This window comes from Nyctereutes procyonoides, unplaced genomic scaffold (genome assembly GCF_905146905.1).
Source record: "Nyctereutes procyonoides isolate TBG_1078 unplaced genomic scaffold, NYPRO_anot_genome, whole genome shotgun sequence".
Taxonomy (NCBI): Eukaryota; Metazoa; Chordata; class Mammalia; order Carnivora; family Canidae; genus Nyctereutes; species Nyctereutes procyonoides.
The window spans coordinates 1,979,903-2,007,021 of record NW_026575120.1 but is presented as its reverse complement, the minus strand read 5'-3'; the positions used below and the strand labels follow the sequence as shown (position 1 = coordinate 2,007,021).

General features: G+C 35.1%; 1 protein-coding gene across 2 annotated transcripts in view; it reads right to left on the bottom strand.

Moving 5' to 3' along the window:
• Nucleotides 1–27,119, bottom strand: part of MSR1 (macrophage scavenger receptor 1) — an 80,066-nt gene that overhangs the window by 31,324 nt on the left and 21,623 nt on the right. For both annotated transcript variants that reach the window (XM_055334566.1, XM_055334567.1), the window contains exons 5-8: nucleotides 23,428–23,614; nucleotides 14,977–15,057; nucleotides 9,072–9,161; nucleotides 1,271–1,324 (exon numbers count right to left, since the gene is read on the bottom strand). In XM_055334566.1, the coding sequence (XP_055190541.1) occupies nucleotides 1,271–1,324; nucleotides 9,072–9,161; nucleotides 14,977–15,057; nucleotides 23,428–23,614 (412 nt within the window). The remainder of the gene's footprint in view (nucleotides 1–1,270; nucleotides 1,325–9,071; nucleotides 9,162–14,976; nucleotides 15,058–23,427; nucleotides 23,615–27,119) is intronic.

Below are 27,119 nucleotides of genomic sequence, written 5' to 3'. Positions count from 1 at the left end.
TTACATAAGGAGCAAGTGAAAATAATTGGAGTGACAAGGAGAAAGGAGACTAGGTGGGATAAAAAGTATTACAGCAGATAAAAGTGATCACTTTAAAGGAGAAATGGACAGAAAGGAGAAAAGGCATACTAATGTTTCCATTCTCTTACTATAGTAGTAACAACACTGATAATCACGGAATCACGCTAAAGTACTGTGAGGAGACACACAATATACTCAATGTTGTTCAGTTGAGGGGTAAGCACCATCAACAATGCAACGATTGTGATTGTGAAAAACGTCATGTAGTTATATTATACTTTAATGGCTGGCACTCAAGGTGGTGATCCTAAATTGTCTAAGGGTGGTATCCATACAGAGCACAGGCTAAAATAATTACTTTTGCTATAAGGCAGAGAAATTGGTACTATATTTTTTAAATAATAACTACAACTGAAAAATGCTAGATTTTTGGTACATTAAAGGATTAGCCATAATCTGTGTAAACCAGACCGTGGTGGGTAGAGATTATGAGCACTGTGTGTGTGTAGCGGTGGTTATTCCCACAGACACACCTCCACCTCCCATGCAGCTCCTACTGGGAACACAGTGGGGGGATTCCTCAGTTCCTTTTCATAATCCTTTTACTTGATCTGTGTAGACTCAGCCTAGACACACAGCTGGTTTAGAGCGTTGTATATTGCAGAAATCTCATCTAATATTTTGTTTTTAGGGGCCAATATATAGGAGGTCAGCATTCCATCAACAGAGATCCCTGTGTGAAATCTATTCTGTTGCAATTTTGAAGGTCTAGGATAGAGAACACAACCTTTCAAGTTTTTAGCAAAACAAAACAAAACACAAAAACCCCAGCCATCAGAAACCTGGTATGCCAAGGTTCTCAGGTTATCTAAATTCCTAGGTGGAGCTGTTCAGTTAGCTCAGATAGTAGGTAAGGAGGCTGTAATTGTTTCTATTCATAAACTCGATTTTCCTTCAGCAGATTGAAAGTGGCTTGAAAACGGAACAATTTCCTTTGTGGAATTTTTAGAAAACTGTGCTCATCATGAAAACAAAATACAAATGGGTAATGAGACTCAGAGTTGTATAATTTAATCTATTTGTTTTACTCCAATTAGCATGCTTTATTTGGAGAAAACTGTGGCGGACATCCACAGAAACTCTGTGGATCAATGCCTAAATTCCCAACATTTGCATGGAGCCTAGACCACTATGATCAAAGGCTTGTTTATGACAAGGCACACAGAAAAACAATGAACCGTCAACTTACTTAGCATGCTTCCACTCCCTTTGTCCCCCTTCTGGCCTTTTGGTCCAGGATTTCCTTGGAAATAAACAAAAAAAGCAACATTTTTTTGTTGTTGTTATTTAGGGCCATTTAATCATTAAAAAAATTAATTCCTGTAAGTGGACACAGAGATTAATTGCTTTAAATAATAAGAGCATCACAAGGTAATCTGGAAAATCAGTTTAGCACAACTGACAGATATTCAAATGCAGTGATGTTGATGCTGATAATAATGGCTCTCATTTTATTTTCACATTTAAAAATTTTTTTAAACTTATTTTATTTAGGGGCAGCCCTGGTGGCTCAGCGGTTTAGCGACTCCCTCAGCCCAGGGTGTGATCCTGGAGACCCGGGATCGAGTCCCACGTCGAGCTCCCTGCATGGAGCCTGCTTCTCTTCTCCCTCTGCCTGTGTCTCCGCCTCTCTCTGTGTCTCTCATGAATAAATAAAAAAATTTTTTTAAAAAAGAAGCCTGTCATTATTCTGGGTAGGTCCCTTACATACATTAGCAAATTATTTAAAAGGACACTTTTCCATTGTGTCCCATTTTCCTAAAGCAGGCAAAACCGAAGTACAGCACTTTCTGTGCTTAGCCATCTTGTTTGCCCTCTTCTTTTAAGTTCGATTTTCTCCCTCTTCCAGGAAGCTTTGAGTCCTTCATCTCATCTTAAACCCTGATTCTGTATTTCCCATTACACATTATCTAGTTTACCTTTTTTTAAAAAAAAAAAAAGATTTTTATTTATTTTTTTTCATGAGAGACACAGTGAGAGAGGCAGACACACAGGCAGAGGGAGAAGCAGGCTCTTCATGGGGAGCCTGATGCTGAACTGGATCCCAGGACTCTGGGATCACAGCACAAGCTAAAGGCAGATATTCAACCAATGAGCCACCCAGGCATCCTTGGTTTTCCATTTCTTTAGAGGAAAGAATCCCAAAGATGGGCTGTGAATGAATTTCTGAGAACGGCTAAAATCCTGCTGACTTCATCCTGGGGGGAAGCTAGGAGGGTGTGAAGGGCATCTAAGCCTATAGGCTACGTTCTTTGGCTTTGAGAAACCTCATCTATTTACATAAGGGTGTGGTACAAAGGCTATCCTTTTATATGAGGGTCAGGACTTCAAATAGGTGTCAAAAACATTGTTAAGTCCTGGGTCTTTGCTAATGGTGACTATTCACCCACAACTCCACTTTCAAAGGTATATCCAGAAGATTATCTTTTAGTACTAAAAGGAGATTTTACTTTTTTTTCCAACAAGAGATTTTAATGGTAACAATTGCATCTCCTGTGAGTAGGGCTATTCTTGCTTATTGATTCTTCTTCCAATGTTTCTCAAGTATTTATCTGTAAACAATCACCTTCTTGACACAAATGCAGGGCTGATCCTAGTACTAAGTCAGAATCTTTGCTAAAGTTTTTGATTTCCCCCAACAAAATCAAGACCCTCAGTCTTTGCATCCAAGGACATAGTTTAAAACCCATGGCTTTGTAATAGAATAAAAAGAGCATTTTAAAAATTATTTGAATTATTTTGCTCTGCTACTTACCAGGTATGTGGCTCAAAACAAGTTTTCAAACCTTTCTGAACTAAAAGTGTATTTTTTTTAACAAATGAAAAAATAACACCTTCACTGAACTACCTTGAAAATTAGCATCAATGTTTATAAAGCATCTTGCCCATAAAGAGGTGAATATACTCTTATTGTTTTATGATTCCCAAAGCTTAGCTAGAATGGTCTGTCTCACTCTGGTTTCAGTCTCAGTGCATGAGAGAGGGTTTTTCATCTCTGTTGACTTTTTATGGCACAATTATTTTAAATTTTACTTTAAAGTTTTAATCTTTATTTACATTTTATTTTTTGTTCTTTCCCTAATTTAGCTTACTTTGTCTTCATCTGTCTTTGTTTTTGAACATTTGTTCTTATTCACCATTTAAAGATTTTTTGATCCCCAATTCACCAGATTTAAAAATATAAAACTATACTGAAAGTAACATGAGAATTGAAATTGAGCACTTTTAAAAAGCATAAATTGTTTCCAATTAAAATTTTAGTGTGAAGATTTCCTGAAATGCCAGCCATTCCTTATCAGAGTATGATGAAGAGAATGCCTCTAATCGCTTTGCATATATGATTACACTGTACATCATTATAGTCACTTTTTAATTGTGGTACAGTCATTTCAGGTAATGTGAAATTGGCAAAAAAATCATTAATTTATAAAAAATATACAAAATCTTTCCTATTTTTTTGAGATATAGTATCTAAGTTTTGGATTCCCCAAGAGGAAAAGCCTAAAAATATTAAACAAAAATTGGGAGGGTGGATTCAAAAGGGTGTAATGATCAGTTCCAATTATTTTCAGAGAAGATAATATAATAAACAACAAGCTTAATTTGATCATTTTAGCATTATTTAGTAAAAAGGAAGAGGCTGTACATTGTTCTTGGGAGTCTTTTTATATCACAATTGGTTTTGGGTAGTTTAGGAATAGAAATGCTTGCTCAAGCCAGGGCACTGAGTGAATGACTGACTTAAATCCTGATAGCTCTAGGATCCTATGATAAATAAAAAATCAGTTTTTTAAAAAAATTTTGGCTTTTTATCCTATACTACTCTTTTTTAAAAAAAATAATAAAATGAAACTTTTCATCTTATAAATAAATATAAATGTTTTATGTCACTCTACCATGATTCAGAGATCTCCTCACAGAGGACACTCAGAAATTTTTTCTCACAGGTGAACACACCAAAAACAACCTTGCTAGAGAACAGATGTGTATCTCTCCTTTAGAAAGTGAAACCTTTGGTTAACATGGAGCCCATGTTAAAACTTTGATTAGCTCTTTGTCAAAACCTGGAGTTAATCTCCTTTCATATATGATACTCTTCAATCAAAAATAAATTCCTGAAAGCCACTGAAAAATAAGAAGTAAATAATATGTAATAAATAGACATTCTAGCTTTAAATACAAGGGGAGGTGTTTTCAATAACATCATTTGATTTCCAGCATTTTTAGTGCCCCTTCTATGAGGTAGACGTTAGGTTAGTTATTTTTACAGATGTGTCATAACTAGCCCACCTGTTCAGCTATTTCCATTTCAGGTGTGACCATCATCTATCCTAACTCTACTATTGCTTCCTATTTTCTGAAGTCTTCACTTTCAACCTTCTCACTAACCTTCCCTCTTTCCTCTGCACTCCTTTACCTTATCTTGTCATCAGCACTTAAATAGTATTCAAATCTCTTTCAGAAAACAAATGAGAAAACACAACAAACAAGAAACTGACTTCTTTCTTCTTTGAGTCAGATTGCTCAAGAATTAGCTCTATCTCCCTGTTTAATCCTCAACACTAGTTCACCTCTGAGCATCCCCCAGTCTCATCCCACTGAACTTACTCAATAAAGGCAACATCCCTATAGTAACAATGCAAAGAATGTTCTGTAGAGTTCATCTTACTTGACCACTTTTTAAAACTCTCTCTCACCTTGACTTTTTCATGACTCATTCCCCAGATTTTCTTCCTCACTCTCGCTGCTTCTGTTTAATCTACTGCTTTCTCTTCCTGCTCAGCCTGTACCTTTATTACCTAAGGCTTCATCCTAGGCCCCTTCTCTTCTCACTGTCTACTCATAAAATAGTATTAAAATCAATGATTCCAATAAACATTTATGTAATCATAGCTACAACTTTGTCTTTCTAACTCTGGCCTCTCGTCTGAACTCCAAGCCCATATATTCACTGATCTATGAATATGTCCATGAATGACACAGAGAAAATGTTCAGTAATTATTTGTCAATAAATGAATCATTTATGGTCTGTGGTTTTGGAAACTCCTAGAAAGACCATAACTCACCTTTACAATCAGACTTTGAAAGGGTTCCATGAGTTTAACTGGAGGAAAGCGCATTACTTATGTGCTAGAAAATCTAAGTCACTCAGTGAGGTTATATCTAGAGTCCACTAGGGATTTTGAAGATATGTAATGTTACATTTCAGTTAAATCCTCAAAGCTCTTTGAAGTAAATATGTCAGGTTATAACTGCTCTCCCCTATAGATCTGTGATGTGCCAAGTCTTCCCCTTCTCTTAAGGACAGTTAATGAGTGAGTCGTATTTATCTTTCATTTCCTAGTACCTAGCAATGCACCTTGTATACATTATAAGTACTTATTAAATGTGGAAGGAAGCTTGCAAGGTGGGGAAGAAAAGCAGAGCAGAAGAGAAAATAGGGTGCTCTTTCTTAAACTATTTGCTTTGGATTCTGTCAATGCATTGAATATTATTCAGATGGACAGGTATAGGATATGACAATAATTGGATTTTATTTCTAATTCTACTACCATTGTTGGACTCTTTTGGAGGAGAAACTCTATTATTCTTTGTTTTAATGTACCATATAACTAAAGTAGTACCAGGCACTGATGGCTCACATTTCTACCAAATTTGAGTTTTTAACTAAGGCAGTGATATCCTAAGGATATATTTTGTCAAAGGAATTCTTACCTCTGCCCTGGCTTTTTTTTTTTTTTTTTTTTTTTTAGAGTTCTCTTTCTCCACTCCTTTTCTTTACCAGAGATATGGTTCTCAAAGTGTGGTTCATGGAACAGCATCATCACTATCACCTAAAAACTCGAGAGGACTAAAAATTTTCAAGGGAGCCCAGCCCCCAAACTACTGAATCAGAAACTCTGGGGGTAGAGCACAGTTCACTGTTTTAACAGGTCCTACAAGTGATTCTGATGGTGGGTCAAGTTTGAGAACCTCAGACCTAAATAAATTGTATGTATTTTTTTTAATTGAAGTATAGTTGACATACAATATTATAGTAGTTGCAGGCATACCACCTATTATGTATCTTTTAGGTCAGCACTGACACTATTTCTTCTGTAACACACTGTCTTGTTGTACAGAATTAATCAATTTCTACTTTCTGCTCCATAGTATTTTGTCCTAACTCATGAATGTTTATTACTCACCACATTGCATTACAGCTAATTGCTTTTGCATTTTCCTGTCCCTGCTCATAAGGACTGTGCTATATTTATGTAGGGCACACAGTGAACCCTCATGAAATTGTGTTGGCTTGGTGAATGAATCAATGAATGTTCTCTCAGATACTGTGACTGGAGGGCAGGTGTTGAACTGTAAGAGTTTGATAGTAGAAAAAATCCTAAAGCTTGTGTAGGCAGTAGCTACTAACTAACATGTATATAGAGCTTGTTTTGTGACAGGAACTATTTGAAGTGCTTTAAGACATCTATTAATTTTTTGAATTTTGCAGAAATTCTAAAATACAGGTCCTCTTAATAGTCCTATTTTTAGATAAGGAAACTGAGGCATAGAGAGGATAAAAGATAGGAAGGTAGGATCTACTATGCTATTTCTGTAAAGTACCAACTATATTCTGCTATCCTTGTACTTCCCAAGAGGGTAAGTAAATAACAAGCATGGAGAAATTTCTGGGAGAAAACTCGAGAGTGGGGAGCTGGCTCATCTTGTATTCCCAGCTCCAAGTACAGTGGATGAGAAAACATGGTGCTCAATAAAAAAAAAAAAAAAAGTAAGTTACTTCTTATTAAATCAGCTAAGTAGTGCTAGTTACATGTCTCTTTTGTGGTTTATTCTTAATGTCATCACTGTCCATGTAGGAGGGTTATACATAACAGACAGAAGGATGGTTGTGAGAAAGAATAAGGTCTTCTTAGCATTCTTAAAACTTTTGCTGTGTTTCCCCTTCTTATGTAGACTTTTCAGAAAGACAGAGTAGTGATTCTAATTTACTCAGAGTGCATGGTGATATTCATTTATGAAGTTACCCCTTATGATTGAATGTAAGTAGAAAGTTACAACAGAAAGAGTCCTGAACAAAATTTTACCATGATTTGCCAGAGATAATAAATGATTACCTAGTTGAGAGAGATAGTAGATTAATACACCATTTTAGCTTTAAACTTAGAATACAGATAAAATATGTTTTCTCACTTCATGGAATTATTTCGAATTATCTTGGAAACTATAAGTAGCTTTGCAATTTTGTCAAATTCAGGGTTTTTAAATATATTCATCTATCACACACAAATTGCCCATTTAGAAAATTCAGCAATTCCTGAAGGATGTAGATAATTTCAAACAAATTAACAAATGAACACTACTTCCCATTTTGCCAAAAAGTCCTGATTAAAGCTAGACAGTTTTAGAGATGGTTTTAGAGATGGTATATAAATATACCATTCAGTTCAGGTAATTGAGTCTGAATGTAGCTTGCTTATTTGTGGCAACTGATTTTTCTCCAAGCCTAATCGCCAACGACACAGTCCGTGAACACTGATACTATCAAAAATACCTCAACACAGCTATTAAAATTGCTAAAAACCAAAACATTAGTAACACCAAAGGCCAGTGAGTATGTGGAATGACGGGAACTCTCATTCACTGCTGATGGGAACGCAAAAACGGTACAGACACTTTGGAAGACAGTCTGGTGGTTTCTTACAAAATTAAACACAGGTTTACCATGAGGCCCGGAAATCAAACTTCTAAGTAAACTTACATCAGTAGCTTTATTCATGACTGCCAAAACATGGAAGTACCAAAATGTCTTTCAAATAGGTGAGTGGATAAACACACTGTGGTACATCCATACATTAGACTATACCAAGCATTAAAATTAAATGAGCTATCAGGCCACAAAAAAGATATGGAGAAGCTTAAATGCATATTGCTAAAAGGAATAAGCCAATCTGAAGTGACTACACATGGTATGATTTCAACTGTATGATATTCTATCTGGAAAAGGCAAAACTACAGCCATCAGTAGGGAGGGAGTGTGGTGGTGATGAGTAGGTAGGCCACCGGGGATCTTTAGGAAAGTGAAACTACCCCACGTGTTGCTCTACCAGTAGATACATGTCCTTGTATAATTGTCAGAACCCACAAAATGTATAACACTCAATATGAACTCTAATATAAGCAGTGGACTTAAATTACTAATAATGCATCCATACTGGTTCATCAATTGTTACAAATACACCATGTTAATGTTAACATGTTAACAACACAGAAACTGGATGTGGGTTTATGGGAACTCTATTTTTTTGTATGCATTTTTTCTATAAACCTAAAACTTCCCTTAAAAAAATCTATTTTAAAAAAGCACCCCAATGATAAAGATCCTATTCTCCTAGTCATCATTTACTTTGAAATTAGGAAACAATAAGACTGCCTTCTTTTAAAATTTCTGTGTAAACTTCACAATCGAAGCTCTGGCTACTGCCATAAGGTGAATAAAAATGTCGCATATATAAATTTTAAAGAGCCTGAACAATTTAGTTTATTAAGAACCAACAGCAGTCAGTTTATCTTGCACAAAATAGGATTTCTGACCTATCTGTGTATTATTAACTGTAACTTTCCAGGGTTTGGCCAGCTTTGGTTACCAGGGTATTTAAACTATTTTGTTTTTCTTTGCCAGTCTTCCCATTCTCTTCGGTTTAAGATAGACACCATTCTTCATGTGATTTATGGTTGGGTAGAGTTTATAAATCCTCTGTTGTTCTTTTTTCTTTTAAAGACTATTTTCCTTTGGGACATAGAAACTTTCCTCAGGTACAGAGAAATTAGTTGCAAAATGCTTTAGATCACAAAATAAACTGCATGTAAGTCTACTGGTCATAGTAGGATGGCTATTGCTTTTGGTATACAAGAATTTGGGGAAGAAAACTATGCTCTGGTGTTTATTTTACAAATTCTACAAATAAAATATACACTATTACAATACCTGTCCTCCCAGTCTTCCCCACTGGCCCTGGGAATCCTCGAGCTCCAGGAAAGCCAATTGCTCCCCGATCACCTTTAAGACCTGGAGGACCTATGTGATTAATGAAGAAAAACACAGCAATAATAATTCATTTTTCATATAGATTTGTGAGTATAATGAAACAATTTAGTTTTGAATACTCAATAGGCAAACCTCCAAATGAAGGGATAATATTCCCAAAAGTTCATGTGTGCCATTAATAAATAATACAAGTAATTGGCAGAAACATTTAGTGCATTTAGTACAATGTAAATATTCAATAAATAAACATACTGCTATTGTAAATAAAAACATATAAGAAAAAAATCTTGGAGTTTTAACTAGAAGGTTTATGCAATCCAGTTGGGAATCGTCAAATGGCAGAATTTTGCTATAGCTGAAAAGGTTAACTTTGAAATATACAAGGTAGAAACTGAATTCTTCAGATTTGTTCCCAAAAAAGCACAATTCAAGCAATGAGAAAAAAATTTTATATTATTTATATATTTTATTATATATATATATATATATTTAAAAACTCGGGTCCTAATTCTGGAATATATTAATCTTTTTCTCATGCACTTGATTTTATGAATTCTATGATGATCCCAAACAATAATAAAACCATATATATACATGTGTGCATGTGTATAGTATATAAGGATTCATTTATGGGTACATATTATATAAATACAAACCCAGGTTCTATGTGCTTAAATGAAAGCTCATTCTCCCCTCCCTTCATTACTATGTTGATCATGAAAACTGCATATAAAAGTGTTATTTTCCTGTGGAATAAAATATTTCATCCTGGAAACGAGCAGTTTGGAATAAACTATTGTAAAAATCTCATTTTAGATGTTATTATCAGTTCACAGAGATCCCATTAATTCAATTTTCAGTTAATTCCTTGGGAAGTACATTAAGAAAAATTTAAAAATTATACATCTTCTTCCAATATCAATCTTTAATATGTTGTCATTAGTTTACAAGTTCCAGGAGGTGGGACTTCTACATATTGAGTAAAAAGCGAAAAAACTTTTCTTGAGGTGTATTCATATAGACACCTAAAATTGGGCTAATTGTTCTCTAAAAAATGTTAAATTTAAGTATATTCTAAATAGTTAAGAAATATTATTCAGCCCAGTCTAAACTTTGATTCCAACAGATATTAAGCAGAGATCCAAAGCAATAAAATGATAAATTATGTTTAGAAATATTAGTAGCTACCCATCTCAATTGAATTACTCAATATATATTACTTTGGTGCTCGCTTCGGCAGCACATATACTATAATATATATTACTTTGCACATATATATTGATATATCATATATATGTATTAAAATATAAATGTACATGTATATATATACATGTGTATTACAATATATCCATATATCATCCATAAATAGATTCATATATTGAATACACACACACACACACATACTCACACACTCTACTTTGTAATATCTATTAGCTAAACTTCATAGCATACAGTCTAAGAGAGAGCTAATATCACTTCTGAAGACAGGCTGATTGATTAACACTTATATCTTTCTTCATTATCCAAGCAAAATAGGCAGATATCTGTACTCATTAAGATCTTCACTCAAATTTACATATAAAAACATTGACTCTAAATTCTCTTATTATTATTATTATTTTTTTAATCTTAGAACATTCCCTACTCTGTATAGAATGCTTCTCATTGGTGACTCCAATTTTTACCATTTCTCCACTAAATCAACAAAAACACACTGAGCACACATGTGCCAGTCCCTGTCCATTCTGGAGTTACAAACATTCTTATCTAAACAGATCTTCCAGTGTGGAGACACACTGCAAGAAAGTTAACAAATAAAGAAAGAAGGTAATTTTGGAGATTATAATTTTAGAAAAAAGGGAGAAATGCAATAGAAGATGCCTTGCTTTAGAGAGGGGGGAATCAGGAGGATCCTCTCCAAAGTTGGCTTACTGAGTACATTACAGTGATACTCAGGATACAGCTGTTCAGTTAGGAATTATGTCACATTGCCAATGGGCAAACAAATGAATCTATAAATGAAGTACATGTGATACTTTGATAGCAATCACTTGATCACTAGACCTCTATTATGGGAGATGTTTAGGCAGACTCTGTATGGCCTATAGAGTTGTGTGACCTGTTCAATGATGTTTGAAAATATGACCCCTAAACATAAGTACCACGACTGAACTTTATTCCTAGAGATCAGATTCTAGGAAACTTTCCAGTGACAATTAGCTAATTTTCTACAATAATCTGTGGCAAGGGGAAGGAGTCTGGCACCTGCTGCCAACCCAGAGGCAACCTAAGTATTCAGAAGCCCAGTCCTGGAATGCTGGTGTTTCAAGGAACCTGACACATCATCTGTCATTTTGTAGAGGCAGGAACAGAAGACAGAGAGATTCTACTATGTATGTAAAGTTGGTCTGATAATTATTCTCAAATCCAGGGTTTCCAGCTCTCTAATCAGGCTTCTTTCTGTGGTCTGGGAGATTGGTGAAGAGCATGGACTCTGCAATCATGCCACTTGGGTTCAAATACTTGTTCTGTCACTGACCAGCTGCTGATTGATCTCGGGCAAGTCATTTAGCTTCCCTGTGCTTCTCTAAAATAGTGAATTGTTCATCCCTACATCGTAAGTTGGATGTGACAGTTAAGAGAGTTAATAAGCATAAAACACTTGGAAAAGTGCCTGCCTCATGATAAGTGATTTGCTCCTCTTCTTTTTTTTTCTCCTCCTTTAATTATTCTCCTTCTCCTACATGATACAATCATTGTTTTTACCAGCTTTTTGTCAAGGCTGATAAATATAATTTTATTTAATGATATGTATATAGGTTGCAGACATTTTTGGATCCCTTGGCACAATGTGTACCTCCTGAAGAAACCTGCTTTCAACTCTCAGAGCAAGAGTCTGCAGCCAGCAATATTCCTTACTCATGTATATTTAGGGAGCACGATCCTTGTTGAAGGCTAGAGGAGAGGTCTTTCTGGGCCACAGACTGGGAGAAGGGGTGGAGATGGGATAAAGACATGAGTAGATATACAGATTAATGAAATATAGTTCTTGTCCTTCAGTAACCACAGTTAGGATGGACTTTATTTTCTTCTTCAGAAGCATGAATCCTATGGTGGAAAATTCAAGCCATGTAAGAAAAGTAAATGGCACTGGATGATGATTAAAACTGTACAGCTAATGGAGCCTTTGGTTCCCTTTTGAGGCATCTTCCCATGCCTCCAGGTCAGGCTACCCTGTTATTGATCCTAGTAGATAGAAACAGCCCAGCAGATAGATGGTCTACAAAAAGGAAACCTTGGGATCGAACAAAACATCTTTTCTTTAAAGCATGCTCTCCTGAGGAAATAACCCAGAAAGTGGCCCCCAAAGGATCACAGATGAGATCAGGAGTCCTCGACCATAACATTCATCACCTACAGAATTACTTATCATACTGAGAGTGTTGAGAAGGCAGAAATTCTCTACTTCTGACTGAGTTTGGGATCCACAAGACCTTGTAGAGCAGCAGGCACAAGAAAGGTGCTTAATAAATGTGTTATTGAGGAAAAGTCAGTAGGTCATTCTCCTGGCCTGCTTCCAAGGAACTGCCACTCTGAAATAAATTTCTGTTATTATTTTGAGATAAAGCAAGTTTTAACGTAATGTCTAGCTCAGTACCTGAGTAACTATTGTAGTATATTTAATGTGTTCATCATTTAGGAGGACCACTAGAGTAATCTTTTAAGCTTCTCATGTTTATATCATGGTTGTCAATCTAGGGGACTTTGAGTTGGTCAAGCTGTGTTTAATGAGTTTAACTGGATGTACAGGTGGGGTTTGAATGAACTCACTGTAATCAGGAAGTAGAAATATCATGACTGCCCATCAAATATTCTTTACTCCCTGATTCCAGTACTTATTTAGGCAATCTGGCAGAGAAGAAAACAGAATGCAGTTATTAAATAGGGAAGAATCTATGAGGAGAGATGCCTGGTAACCTGAATACTTCTGTTGCAGTGCCCCAAACCTAATGGCAATTTAATAATCTAAAGGAGTCAATTTATTCCCCAATAATGAAATCTCACTCTCTTATATGAGAAACTGCATAATGCCTATTTCTGTAAATGAGTATCACCAACAGCAACAGACTAAACTCTCACTCAAAGAATCAAAGCAGCTTTGCAACGGTATCTGTTTAGGGTGTTAACAAAAGCTGAAAATTTTAAATTCCTCTTTCTATTTCACACATCCGTAATTCAGAAACAGCTGCAAAAGATGCTCCCAAGATGAAGGTTTGTACAGCAAGTTGTAGCCTGGACTGAACTTACATGGTTGAGTTAGAAAGCTTTGACAATTGTGGTTTGTAATGGAGGCACTAAAAGACCTCTGACAGCTGATAGAACACTGGTTACTTCCCCTGCTATGACATGAATGCTCCATTGTGAAAATCTCCTGAGTGCTAGACAAGTAGAAAGACTTTTCTGAATAAAGAATCTTACTCAGCAGTATTTTCAAAGGCATAGCAACAACCCACCTGATATACTAATACACACACACACACACGTTATAAAATTATATATAAATTTTATAAAATATGATATGTAAAGTTATATATATCTTATATATATAATATAAATAGATATATAGATATATGTCAAGTAAACTTAAAAGCATTTTAATATGGGCAGCCCCAGTGGGCAGTGGTTTGGTGCCACCTGCAGCCCAGGGTGTGATCCTGGAGGCCCCGGGATCGAGTCCCAAGTCAGGCTCCCTGCATGGAGTCCGCTTCTCCCTCTGCCTGTGTCTCTCTCTCTCTCTTTCTGTGTCTTTCATGAATAAATAAATAAAATATTTAAAAAAATTTAATATGAACTATGCATTGGCTTTTTAAGCATAATGTTGTCAAGGTCAGAGACATGTCAAATTCACCTTTCATTTTTAAACACTATTTTTCTGATGGAACCTGGGCTAGTCAATATATTGATTAGAAGGAAGAACATTTTATATAACCAAAAGACAGAATAATAGGATGAAGTACATGGTATTTAGACATGTTTTTGGCAGTACAAACCATTCTAGTTATAATTAAGCCATGCAGTATACTCCACACTTTCAAAGGGTATGTGGGTATTTGATTTGTAGCCAAGAATAACATGACAATCATGCTGTTGCTACTGTCTCCTCTATTTTTGTGAGAGCAAGGAAAGTTCACGCTCTTTCTCCTTTTCTGTCTTCTATTATCTTCTCTCAAAATATTGCTTTCAAGATTACAACATCAACTGAGGAAAATAATTTAAAACAATTTTGCTCTAAGTAAGATACAGAGAGTAGCTGACAGTAAAGGTAAAAGTCATCTGTATTCTAGTCAATATTTAGATTTAAATTTCTTGGTTTTAAGCAGATATATTCCAGTTAAGGAGTATATAAGGAATTTAATCCAATTTCCTTTGACGTGTGTGTGTGTGTGTGTGTGTGTGTGTGCGTGTGTGTATGATAGGCAAATATAGTCACTGTGAAGATGATTTTCACATTCTCATTCTCATGTGACCTAAAGCTAGGTCTGCCATATACTGTGTGCGATTGATAACATAGATAGAATTAGCACTCCCCAGACATATGAAAAAACCCCTGTGGTTTTGGCTAAAGCATTTAACTTTCTTCGAAAAGCAAAAGTCAGTTACATTTCATACATTATAGTGATGAGGCTGCTGGAAAACACTTAATATCCCCTTTAACACACACAATACAGACACACACATACACTCCACAGGAGATGAATCGAATAGCAATTTCCCCCTACACACATATATGGATGAATATTATCTGGCCCTGAAGGATATGATTAAGTCGTTACTATTGCCATACCTATTGCGCCAGGCACGCCTCGTGGACCACTTTCTCCAGTGGGTCCTCTATCTCCTTTTTCACCTGGGGGTCCGGGAGGACCTTTAAAAAATAAATGACAATTACCGATTACAGTTTTAAAACATAGGTAAAATAAATATGTCATGTTTCAAGACAGTTCTTTAAAAAAATTCAGTCTTCTATTTGTTGTGCAATAACATAGAAAGAGTTAAGAATTACCTTCCTGAATGGAGGCGTGCCCTTCTATAAAGGAGTGCAGAGCCCTAAACCGATAAGGGTGAGATAGCCTTAGAATCGACAACCTAATTATGTATTACATATTTATGTGTGCCTAGCACTTTTTTTAGGTTCTTAGAACCCAGGAGCAGAGAAACGACACTGAGTCAATGATGGCATAAGCTCACCTTAGTGTTATGTGCATACTAAGTGGAGATTTCACAATATTTACTTAGATGCTGTGTGGAAAATGTGCAATCATGTATGTATAAATCATATGTGATCCACATACAGTAGACCACAAAAACCATACTGTTAAAAATGACAAACTCAGACACTTCTCAGAGATCCAGATCAGCAGGATGGTTAAAAAGCCTTTGAGACAGTAGGATTTGAAAGATAATTTGAAGAATGGATAGAATGAGATGAAAGAGAATTCTAAGTAAGAGGGAGAGACTTGGGGAAAGGTAGGGAGGTGGAAATGAGTAAAAGAATGCTTTTCAAGTAAAATATAGTTGACTCTTGAACAACATGGGTTTGGATGGTGGGTCCTCTGATACACAGATTTCTTTTCGACAAATACAGTACTGCAAATGCATTTTCTTTTGCTTATGATTTTCTTAATGACATTTCTTTTCTGCTGGCTTTGTTCAAGAATATGGCATATCAGACATATAGCATATAAAATATGTGTGAATTGACTGTTTATGTTAAGGCTTCTGGTCAACAGTAGGCTATTAGTCATAAGGTGCTGGAGGAATCAGAAGTTAAATACCCCTTTTCAAGGGCACAAGGAGTCAGCGCCCCAACCTCTGCATTGTTCAACTAGAGTTGTAGTAATTTGTTGTATTAAGTAGTATCCCTAAATAGATATAGATATTATAAAATCAGTTGGAGAGGTTGTTGGGAAAATTCTGACTACCTGGCCTCACAATTTCCCAAGTATTCCCTGAGTACTGAATTTAATCAATATCGATTTAGTCATTTGAATTTTCTGTGCCCAGCAAAATGGATATCCAGTGATCACTTCTTTAGAAAAGACGGCACTTTGGAACTCAAAGGTAACCCTGCTAGTATTCCCTTTCTACACAGACTGCACAGGATAAGTATTAATACCTTCACTTAAAGCAGAACACTTTGCAATTTTCTTTTCAATGCCAAGAGGAAAACACAAGGTTGGATATACCACAGAATAATAAATAGCAATGTTTTAAAACAAGTATTTTCCTTTTTTAAAGATTTTATTTATTTATTCATGAGAGATACAGAGAGAGGCAGAGATACAGGCAGAGGGAGAAGCAGGCTCCCTACAGGGAGCCTGATGCAGGACTCGATCCCAGGACCCCTGGATCATGACCTGAGCCGAAGGCAGATACTCAACCACTGAGCCACCCAGGTGCTCTAAAACGGTTATTTTCAATCGCCATGGTTCGACTGAATGGCCCAAGGATGATACACAAGTATATTTAGTACCACTAGTTGCAGAGCACTTGCTTGCAAATTTTAATCAGGTGGGGAAATAAAATACCTGAAGAATGTGAAGAGAGGGCAACATGAGCAGATAAAGATTATCTCATGAAAAACTATATTCTGTTCATGTTATTTCCTTTCAAGTTCCATCCCTGCTTCTCTCCATTTTTTCTGATCTGTTCCATTTTTCAAGGTCCAATTTAGATTCTAGAACCTTCCTTCCCTGGTTACTTGTTTTTTAAGACATCACTGTTCGTCTCAATGGCACATTGCCCCTTTCACTTCAAATGCAACATGGGGCAGTAATGTTTTATTGTATTTTCATTATAAAAACAACTCTACTTATTACAGGAAATACAAAAACCTAGAAAAAATATAACTCAGAATTTGATCATCATAAGAGACTAACCGTTAACATTCTTTTTGTTACTGCACTTTTTGTTTTGTTTTGTGTGGCTTTATATTTTTTTTACATAATCATGCAAATTCCTGTAAGCTACTGCTTAATATCAGAGACATATATTTAGATGTTGCATAAGAAACGTCACTCTTCTAAATCAGTGAGAATCTGTATGAATCTCCCATTCCACAAAAAATGCAGATCTTCCCCACAGCAGGGGGTTGCACTGCCACCACCATGAACCCTGCTGCAGTTCATTCATCTCTACACAGTAACGAAGTTAAGGGCAAGTAAGAAAGATTCAATTTGCAGCCTGTATTTTGCTGAGCAAATTGAAAGGAAGCAAAGCCACAGTTCTCAAGGGTGGTGTCTTGGGGAAAAGAGAAAAAGAAGTGCACAAGGAAAGATTTTGATATAGTAATTAGAGCTCTAAAGCAAGACACAGATATTCCAGAAAAAAGCAGAATGTGCGAGACAAGAAACAAGAGACTCACAGACTAGATCACAGCTCTTAGCCTCTGTGGTTAGGAGTTTTCACCGTTTATTCACCAGTGAGAAGTGGAACTCTTTCATAAACACTTCCCTTTCAATTATTTTGCAGGTAACTCTGTAGAATAACTGCCTATAGCTCTAATGTTGGAGAAGTAATTTCAATCATAACAAATACATTCATTATTTTATATAATTCTGAGTAAGATCCCTCTCTGTATTTTCATATAAAATGCTGATACCAGGTTTCTGAATCCCAGAGTAAGAAAACCAGCTATGCCTTACAGAACTCTAACTAGGTGTGTTCCCTGTTACATTTTTATTGTTATTTTATTCTTCATGCAACATTAATCTCACTTATTATGTTTCATTTTTATACATTGTTGTAGCTCTTCTACTGCCTAGAACAAAATCTGGCAAGTATCTCAATAAATATTTTTAGTGTCTTTTACATATTTTGGGGGGATAGAAGTACACAGATCATAAACCAGTTTTCTCTTAGTTTTGTGTGTAGAACTTTTGAGAACACGGTCAACATGATGCTATCATGCTACCTTCTAAAAGTGGTGTCCTCTCCGTGCCTGTTGTAGGTCACATCCTAATCATCCTGTACTTGGACCAGGCTAGAGATTTTTATCTGGCTTGAATGTATTGTGTCAATTTCACCCTCATATTTCCTGCAGTTCCAGCTTTTAAAAAAATAGTACCTCCATCAACTATATATAGAAATATAGCTATCTATTCTGCTATGTTATAGAAGAAAAAATGAAAAACTTAAAGTCAGGAGACTTGGTGTCTTTTCAGTCACCTTCTTTGTTCTGAATTACTATCAAGCCTTAAGAATTCACACTATTTTTCTTCAAATTTAATACCTTCTAACTGCAAAGTTACAGGGATAATTCGTAAATGCTGCAGCAATAATTTGCCATGGACAATTCCCTCTATAAAACACACATACAAAATCCACTACTTAGATCCCTCTCTATGATTTTTTTAAAGAAAGCTTGGTAGGAAACTGAGATTTCTACATAGCCACAAAAAAGAACTGATTTAGAATACTCAGTAACCATAAATATCAGAGATAAAAATTACACAGTTCACTAGAAAAGCAAACCTAGGCATATCCTATCATTTAAAATCCTCAGATGATACCAAAGAACTAATAATATCTGCCTAAATTTCCAGAGCTATGCTTCTCTGTGTCCTATTCATGATGATCATATCATACATTTTCTACTTCATTCTTAATCTTTCCTTGTCATCATAAAAATCTACCAAATCTTCTAGGCTATTGCTGCTTAAACCTGCCTCTCTCTCTCTCTCTCTCTCTCTCTCTTTCTTTTTTTTTTTTTTTTTTAGTTTTCATGCTTGTTGCCTTAGATACCTTTAAATCTGGAAAAAGACTTAAAGATTTCTTAGTCAAACATATATATATAGAGGGATCAGAGAGTGTAAATTGTCCAAGGTCTTAATGCTAGTTGGTTAAAACCAGAACTAGACCACTTCTTTCCTGACATTCTAGGCTATCCTATTCCAAATTTAACTGACTTCATTTCTGGCATCTGTTTTTCCATTATTCCTGGAATGAATTGTTGTCTGCTTTATCTTCATGATTACTTAGCAATTGTTAATATCAAAACAGGGGACACAAAGATGGCTAATCCTACAACCAAAAAATGATAAGGCACTCATTAATTTGTACGATTTGTTTTTCTTGGGTTATAGTTTCACAAGTATTTATTAAAAATTTGTTTTATGCCTAGATGTAGTAGAGAATATAAAAAATAGCCCCTAATGCTAAGGGATGTATTGTTTTCAAGAAGAGGTAACACTGCACTAGAAGACAATGTGAGATACTTCTAGATATGACTATCATGTGAAGATTTCTCTTACTAAAGAATACCTAGTATACAATATAAGCAAGACATAAATGTCAGAAAGAGTATCACTCCGATGGAACTAGAGAAGTATTCACGTTAGTTGGACATTAAATGAGAGATACGGCATTTTTAGATAGAAGTAGAAGAGAAGGTATTTCAAGTGAAGGCAAAGGCATGAGGTAGGATGTCAAAAGTACTGGATATGTTAGAATCACAGTTAAATCACTTGAAGTATTTGGCATCAAAAAGAGAAAATGGAGGGAATTAGGTATTTAAAAGTGGTTAAAAGATACATTATAGAAGATTCCGAGTGCCACACAGAGAAATGTAGAATGAGGAAGTGATAAGGCTTATAATCTAGGGTTTCTCTGTAGGAGGACTGGATTTTCACAAGAGTGCAGATAGGATTACAGTCTGAAAGAAAAAAAAAAACAAGGAAGGAAATGATTGGGAGACTTTTTTCAATAATAGTCTGGTAGAGCAGTGGTAAGAAAAGTTTACACAAGAATATAAAGAAGCAATAAGGGGATAGGGAATATAGAACCTAAGAACTAACAGTAGTCTTGGAAGAAAGAATAAAAACAATTAAAATTGTTATGTTGGAAATCTGGAAAAATGACCCTGTCATTACAAAGCATGACTCAATAAAAAGAAAGTGCTAGTTTCACTTATTTATTCAACATATATGTATGTATATATATATATATATATATATATATATATATATATATATATATATAATTTGCTCACCCACTATATAGCAGGCACTCTAACAGGTGCTGGGCAGAGAGAGAGATGAAAGGAGAAACCCCACCTCAGGGAACTCACATGCTATTAGAGAAGATGTATGCTAAACAAATGAGCCAATGTAGATATGGAACAATTTCATGAAGTGCTAAGTATTGTGAGGAAGTTAAAGCAAAAGATGACATAGAGGGATGGTGGAGGAAAAAATGACCTCTAAAAAGGTGTTTTTGAGTGCATCCAAGAAAGAGTGGACTTCTAAGAGAACATTTCAAGAGAGACGGTGAGAGTGCAATGCACATTATAGACAGTAAGACATGAAACTAACACTTCCTCCCTAGTCATTTATACTTTTAAGTTTCACTTTCATTTTTCCAGATTTCCAAGCTAGACAGAGGGAATGCCAGAGGGGAAATGGGAAAATGAGAGCAGGTTAGTAGATGGGTTCCAGACTAGGTAGGAATTTAGATTTATTCCAAGTCAAAGGCAAAAATACTGGATAGGCTTAAGCATGAGAGCTAAAACATTTACAAACTTCTTAAAATACCACTCTTTTGCTCTTTATAACGTAGAATGAGTTAAAAGTCGAATCAAGGAGAACAAATGAGAAGTAGATCTAGTGCATCAGACAAGTATAGTTGCTTGAATCAGAGTAGTAGCAGAGGAAATAGTGAGAAGTGGCTTTATTTGACATATTGTGTGCAAGAAGAATTAACAGGACTCATAGATGGATAGGATGTAGGAAGTGATGGAAAGACATTAAAGGCAGTTTCCGAGATCTAGTGGGTAACTAGTTGGATAATGATTTGGCTGATATACAAGGCTGAGTAAGCAACAGATTGGGGGAGTGAATGGGGTAGGATGCTCAAGAATTAAGAGTTTGGTTTTGGATGTATAAAATTGTGGATATTTATTTGAAATCCAAAATGGAGTTGTCTAATTGTTAGAGGGAATGCTGATTAATTCAAATTTTTCTTTATCATCTGTTTTAATGTAATAATTTAAAAATACATGCAACATATTCCATGTAAGTAAGATGTAAAGAACAATAATGAAGAGAATATCTCTGCAATGTCACAAACCATGAAATAGGTCTCTATTTATGTGCTCCCCAATCCCATTCATCTTCTTCCTTTTTAGGGTTAAACATTAACCTGAATTTTATATTTCTCACCCAATTTTCTGCACTTTAAAAGCCACCATTCTAATTACATATGTCTGCAGCTAAAAAACACATTACTTGCTTTTGCTAAACTGTGATAATTAGGAACAAAAATTGCACTATGTATAATTTTTGGGACTTGCTTTAATTTTTTTTCTTGTTAATACTTGTATAGCAGACTTAAAATATTGTTCCCCTAGTGTTATATAATAAAAAAAAATCTCATGGACTTCTATTTATTATTAATCCAATAAAAATATTAAAATTATAAATCAGAGTTTAACAGACATGGAAGCTAGAATAAGAGGATCTAAGATTACTTTAATTTGAATTACAGAAGAATGGAGACAGTTGTAAAGAAACAGAATTCAGAGAGACTGAAGCTGACAACTTTCCTGAATTTATGAAGGATTTAGATCTACAAATATAAGAAGTAAAAACAAAGCAAAATGAATAAATTATCAATATAAAAACACAATTTGTGAAATTGCAGGTAATGAAGATAAGAAGAATGACAAGCAGATTGGCAGTCATTTTTAAAACAGCAAGGAAAGCCAAAAGCCAGGGAAATATCTTCAAAATACTGATAGAAATAACCAGAATAGCTGTCAACCTAAGAAATACGTATGTAGTAGAACAATTTTAAAGAGCAAGAAAAAAAAAAGAGCAAGGACAAAAATAGAGAAAATGAAATCAAAAGGTCTTACCTTTTGGACTTTCACTAAATGAACCTCCAAGAGATATACTTTAGGAAGAAGGAAAATGATCCCAGAAGTGATGTCTGAGGTGCATTTAGAAAAAAGGAAAATTGAATCTATGTGCAAATTTTAATGTGGTCTATATAATGTAAGAAAAATAATACTGACTCTTGTTTTTTTTAAAAACTACATAAAACAGAATAAAGCATACTCAAAAACAGAAGATCAGGGAAAGGAGTCATTAGACAAATGTTTAAGTTCTCTGTATATTTGGGATCAAGGTAAAGATATTGATCAACTTTAGACTGTTAGATAAAGTTCAAGGACAATCATCAACAAGAATAGAAATAGATTAGAAAGTCTCTAAAATCTTTTTAGTGCCTTTGGCAGAAGGAAAAATTCAATGAGAAAAATCTTAATCAATCCAAAAGTGGACAAGAAAGGAAAGCAAACGGAACATAAAACTGGACAAAAACAGCACAAAATAAGATGGTAGAAATAAGTAGGGTGAAAATAAATGGCTAGATTGCACATTTTAAAAAAAGTGTCCTTGGGGTGCCTGGCTGGCTCTTGATCTGCAACTCTTGATCTCAGGGTTGTGAGTTTGAGCCCCATGTTGGGTATAGAGATTACTTAGAATTAAAATCTTAAAAATTTTTTTAATCAATCAATAAATGTGTTCTTTATATAAGACAAGCCTAAAACAATGTAAAATATGAGAAAATAAAAGGGATGCCTTCGGCTCAGGGCGTGATCCCACAGTTCCAGGATCAAGTCCACATCAGGCTCCCTGCATGGAGCCTGCTTCTCCCTCTGCCTATGCCTCTGCCTGCCTCCCTCTCTGTGTCTCTCATGAATAAATAAACAAAATCTTTAAAAGGAAAAAAATAATAAAATGGAAATAAAAGTTAGAGTAAAAATATATGTGTATATTAAATTACCATGGTGTATCAACACGGACTAAAGAAGAAACTTGGCAAATTTATTATCATTTTGTTATACTATAGAGTTCAAAGACCTTTCTAACTAATAATACAGTCAGGTAAGAAATAAAAAAGAATCTGGAAGTTTTGAAAAAAAGAATTAACAAGCTTGATTTGTGGATAGGTAGAGAATTTGGTGTCATACAGAAAACTTCTATTCATGTTCATTAATATTGAGTATTTTAAACAAGGACTCATAAGACCTTAAAGATATTTTTTAAAATAACTTTCCATTAAAGAATACCATGATACTGTTATCTTGCCATATCTTGATAAGATTCAAAATTCCTCTCTCTGCACATTTGTATGCTCAAGAACTATTTTACACCACAAGATTTCAAATGCCAACTCTGCACATAACAGTATATTTTAATATATTGTTTTCTGGAGGAATGAGAAAATATTTTACCTTGAATTAAAGTGATATTTTTCAATGTCTGAGAGTGTTCCCAATCTTTCAGTCTGAGATCATTAGTGATGTTACTCAGTAGTTTCACTTCTTCTTTTATTTCCTGTTCCAGATTCACTTGTTTTTCTTTCATAGACATAATTTCTGCTGATGCATTGTACAGACGCTCTTCTAATCTACTCATGTCCTGTGAAACATAAGCACCCACAATTTTTATTACACACATAATTATAAAATATGTAAGTTTAAGAAACCCTTGAAGCCAGGTTTTTCAAAAGCAAAATTACAGAATATTACATAATAAAAATATGGAAGTTAGAGAACAGTCTTGAAACAGTAAGTTTTTGGTTTTGAAGTATTTCCTCTTTTAACTGAATGGCTGAATTGTTACACTCCCTGTTCCTTCAAAATTAGTTAAATATACCTAGGATATTCTTCAATTCCTAAATATATAGATGTCAAAATGCTAAAAAGGAAATAAAAAACTTGTTGGATTCTTAATTTATCAAAATTGAAATTTTTTGTAGTGTAATTAGAGTAGCTACATATTCCAATATGTGAATTTGATAGAATTTATATATTAAACTGTTTTATAGGAATAATAAAGTTTAATGTCATTATTCTCAGTGGTAATGATAAATATTTCAGGATAGTTTTCACATTCAGTAAACTCTCAATTAGAATTTAATGTCTTACTTTTAATTTTTTTAAAAAATTTATTTATTTGAGAGAGAGAGAGAACGAGAGCGAGAGAGAGCAGGAGCATGGCGGGGGGCAGAGGGAAAGGGAGAAGCACACCCCCCACTGAGCAGGGAGCCTGAAGCAGGCCAATCTCCGCATCCTGGGATCACAACCTGAGCCGAAGGGAGATCCAGCTGCCCCTCTTACTTTCAGTTTTTACTATCTCTGTGAAATTTCATTATTACTTTATGTTTTCAAATGCATATATATATATTGTGTGTATTTATATACATACAAGCATACATAGATTATGAACAGGAGAGATCATAATGCTTTCATTTTCCACTCAATAATATATTAAGGATATTTACCTATGAAAATATTTAGAGACTGCCTTATTTTCAGTAACTTAGTGGAATTATATTTATGTATTTTTCATAATTTAAGATTCCTAGAGATTTCAGTTTTAGCTGCATACTTTTTTTTTACATCTTTAAAGCAATGCTACAACATTGCATATATATTTACATATCTGTACAAGTGCTTCTAGAGGACAGCTTCCTGGAAGCAGATCCAATCAGAGGAACTAAATATTAAACTTTTTGTTCAGTACTGCTGCAGTGCCCCCAAATATATGGCACTATTTTTTAAATCTTACTAACTATATATCAGTGCCTATTTTTGTGCTCAAATGCTGAGTACCTTCAACATATTTAAGTTTGCAGAGTTAAGAGTAAATACATAAAGTCATTCTATTTACTTTGCTTTTCAAATTATGATGAGGCTAAGTATACAGTCATAAAGTTTTTGACAATGTTTGTTTTATTACTTTTCCTTTCAAGACTTTGGCTTGGTTTTCCTTTGGGTGTTGGTCTGTTTCTGATGTAGGAAACCTCTTCCATTCTGGTTACGTTTTCTGTCCCTCTGTTCTACTCTTTTTTTTTTTATTATTTTTTTAAAGATTTTATTTATTTGTTCATGAGTGACACAAAGAGAGGCAGAGACATGGGCAGAGGGAGAAGGAGGCTCCCTGCAGGGGAGCCTGATACAGGACTCGATCCCAGAAGCCCCATATTATGACCCGAGCCAAAGGCAGATGCTCAACCACTGAGCCTCCCAGGTGCCCTGCTCTGTTCTACCTTTATTACATATTCTGTCTTCACGGTATGCTATCAACTTTTACAAGGACATTTCTGCTTAACTGCTGATATCTTCTCATTTCCCACTGGCAGATAGAAATAAGCCAGGGCATTTTGCTCCCTAATCCAGGTACAAAGAGAATATTGCACTTGCCTTGGCTGGACTGGACAAGTTGAGGTGAAGGGGGGCAAGGCAAGTCAGGGTGTAGAGTCTTTGAAAAGAAATGAACAGATATCTAGATTTTCCTCTTCAGTGGCACTCCACTCAAGCAGAGAACCTTATCAGTTTTTACTGTTCTATCTGTGCCTTCCCCCATCCAAAACCCTATTCTGTTATCTCTACTCTGTCTCCTCCTTCCTTGGCTATTTGGCATTTTCCATACAACATGATATAAGTCATGATAATGAAAGGTATAGTACAGGGAATATAGTCAGTAACATTGTGATAATATATGGAGACAGATGGTGACTACATTTATTGTGGTGAGTACTGAGTCAATGTATAGAACTGTCAAATCACTATATTGTACACCTGAAACTCATATAACATTTAAAATAAGTACAATTTGGAAAAACATGTATAAAGCATGGATGTGAGCATGGATGTTTGTAAAGCACAGCAACATAAAAATTATGCTCAACTTCATTTGAGTGGCTACAGATTGCTTCCGGTATATTAGGTAGTTCCAGATATCCACATAACAGAGGGTAGGGGACTAGTAGTTGATTTCGCTACCAAAAAACCAGGACTTGCCCCTGTTTTTCATACACAAAGCTGAAGCTGCCTTTTTATTCCCTTTTTTGAAAACTGCATATGGGACTCATATTACCCAGATTTCACTTAAAGTGATTTTTATTGGGAAGAGGGAAAGTTCACTTAATTTTTTTTAAAGTCTATTTGGCATCCATATACACTGTACATACTCTACCATCAGGAGCCCGCTGGAAACTGGCATTTAATCTTGCAGTCTTACAGTCCTTTTTATGAACAATGGACATGATGAATTCTCACCTCTCTCTTTTCTTTTGTGCTAGTGTAGTTTTTTTCCCTCAAACTGATGTTTGGTCTGTCCTTGATAGGCATCATGCTGGTATCACTTATAAGCCTTTCCCTCAGACAACATTTACTGATTCAGGCATTCACTTAATTTACTTATTCTTGCATTGGGCTAGAGATTCAAATATGAATAAAATTGTTTAAGCAATGGGGATGAGAGTCTGAATATTGTTTTCAATGAGCACATGTGTGAATGCACACACACACACACACATCCTTGTACATACACTAGTACTGACCTGGTTTCTAAATCTCTACAAGTGATTACTGCCTTAAAAAAAATAGCTTTGGAAGTCCCTCCATTCCCTTGTACTTTCATGTCTAATGCTGGGACCCCCTCCAAAACATGAGTGCAATCTATCCAAATTCAAACAGTTCACTGATTATCAGATTTTGATTATTTCCAATAATTATCACTTCAAACATGTTCAGGATTTCTACTGAACTATTCTTCCAAATAGTTTCCAATTTAGTTTCAACTCTTGATGTGAGCTCATAGATATCCTATAGTCTCTACTGACTCTAGAGCATTAGCAATACCAAATACATCCTGTCTTCCCATCTGGCCCATCTCCTCACCCTGTCTCACTGCTCTTCTGTTTTTACATAAAATGATATTCCTTCTCCCTTCTTTCCTTCCTACTTAATCAGTTATTACTTTTATAACTGAAATTTTATTTATCTGTCTCCCATATTCTTCTGCCCTGTTGACACTACTTTGTGAATCTCTCTACCCTTCCATAGCTTAAGTCTTTGGTATTCCAATAGTAATTGATATACTTAGATACTTGTTAACAGTATGAGAAACAGTCAGA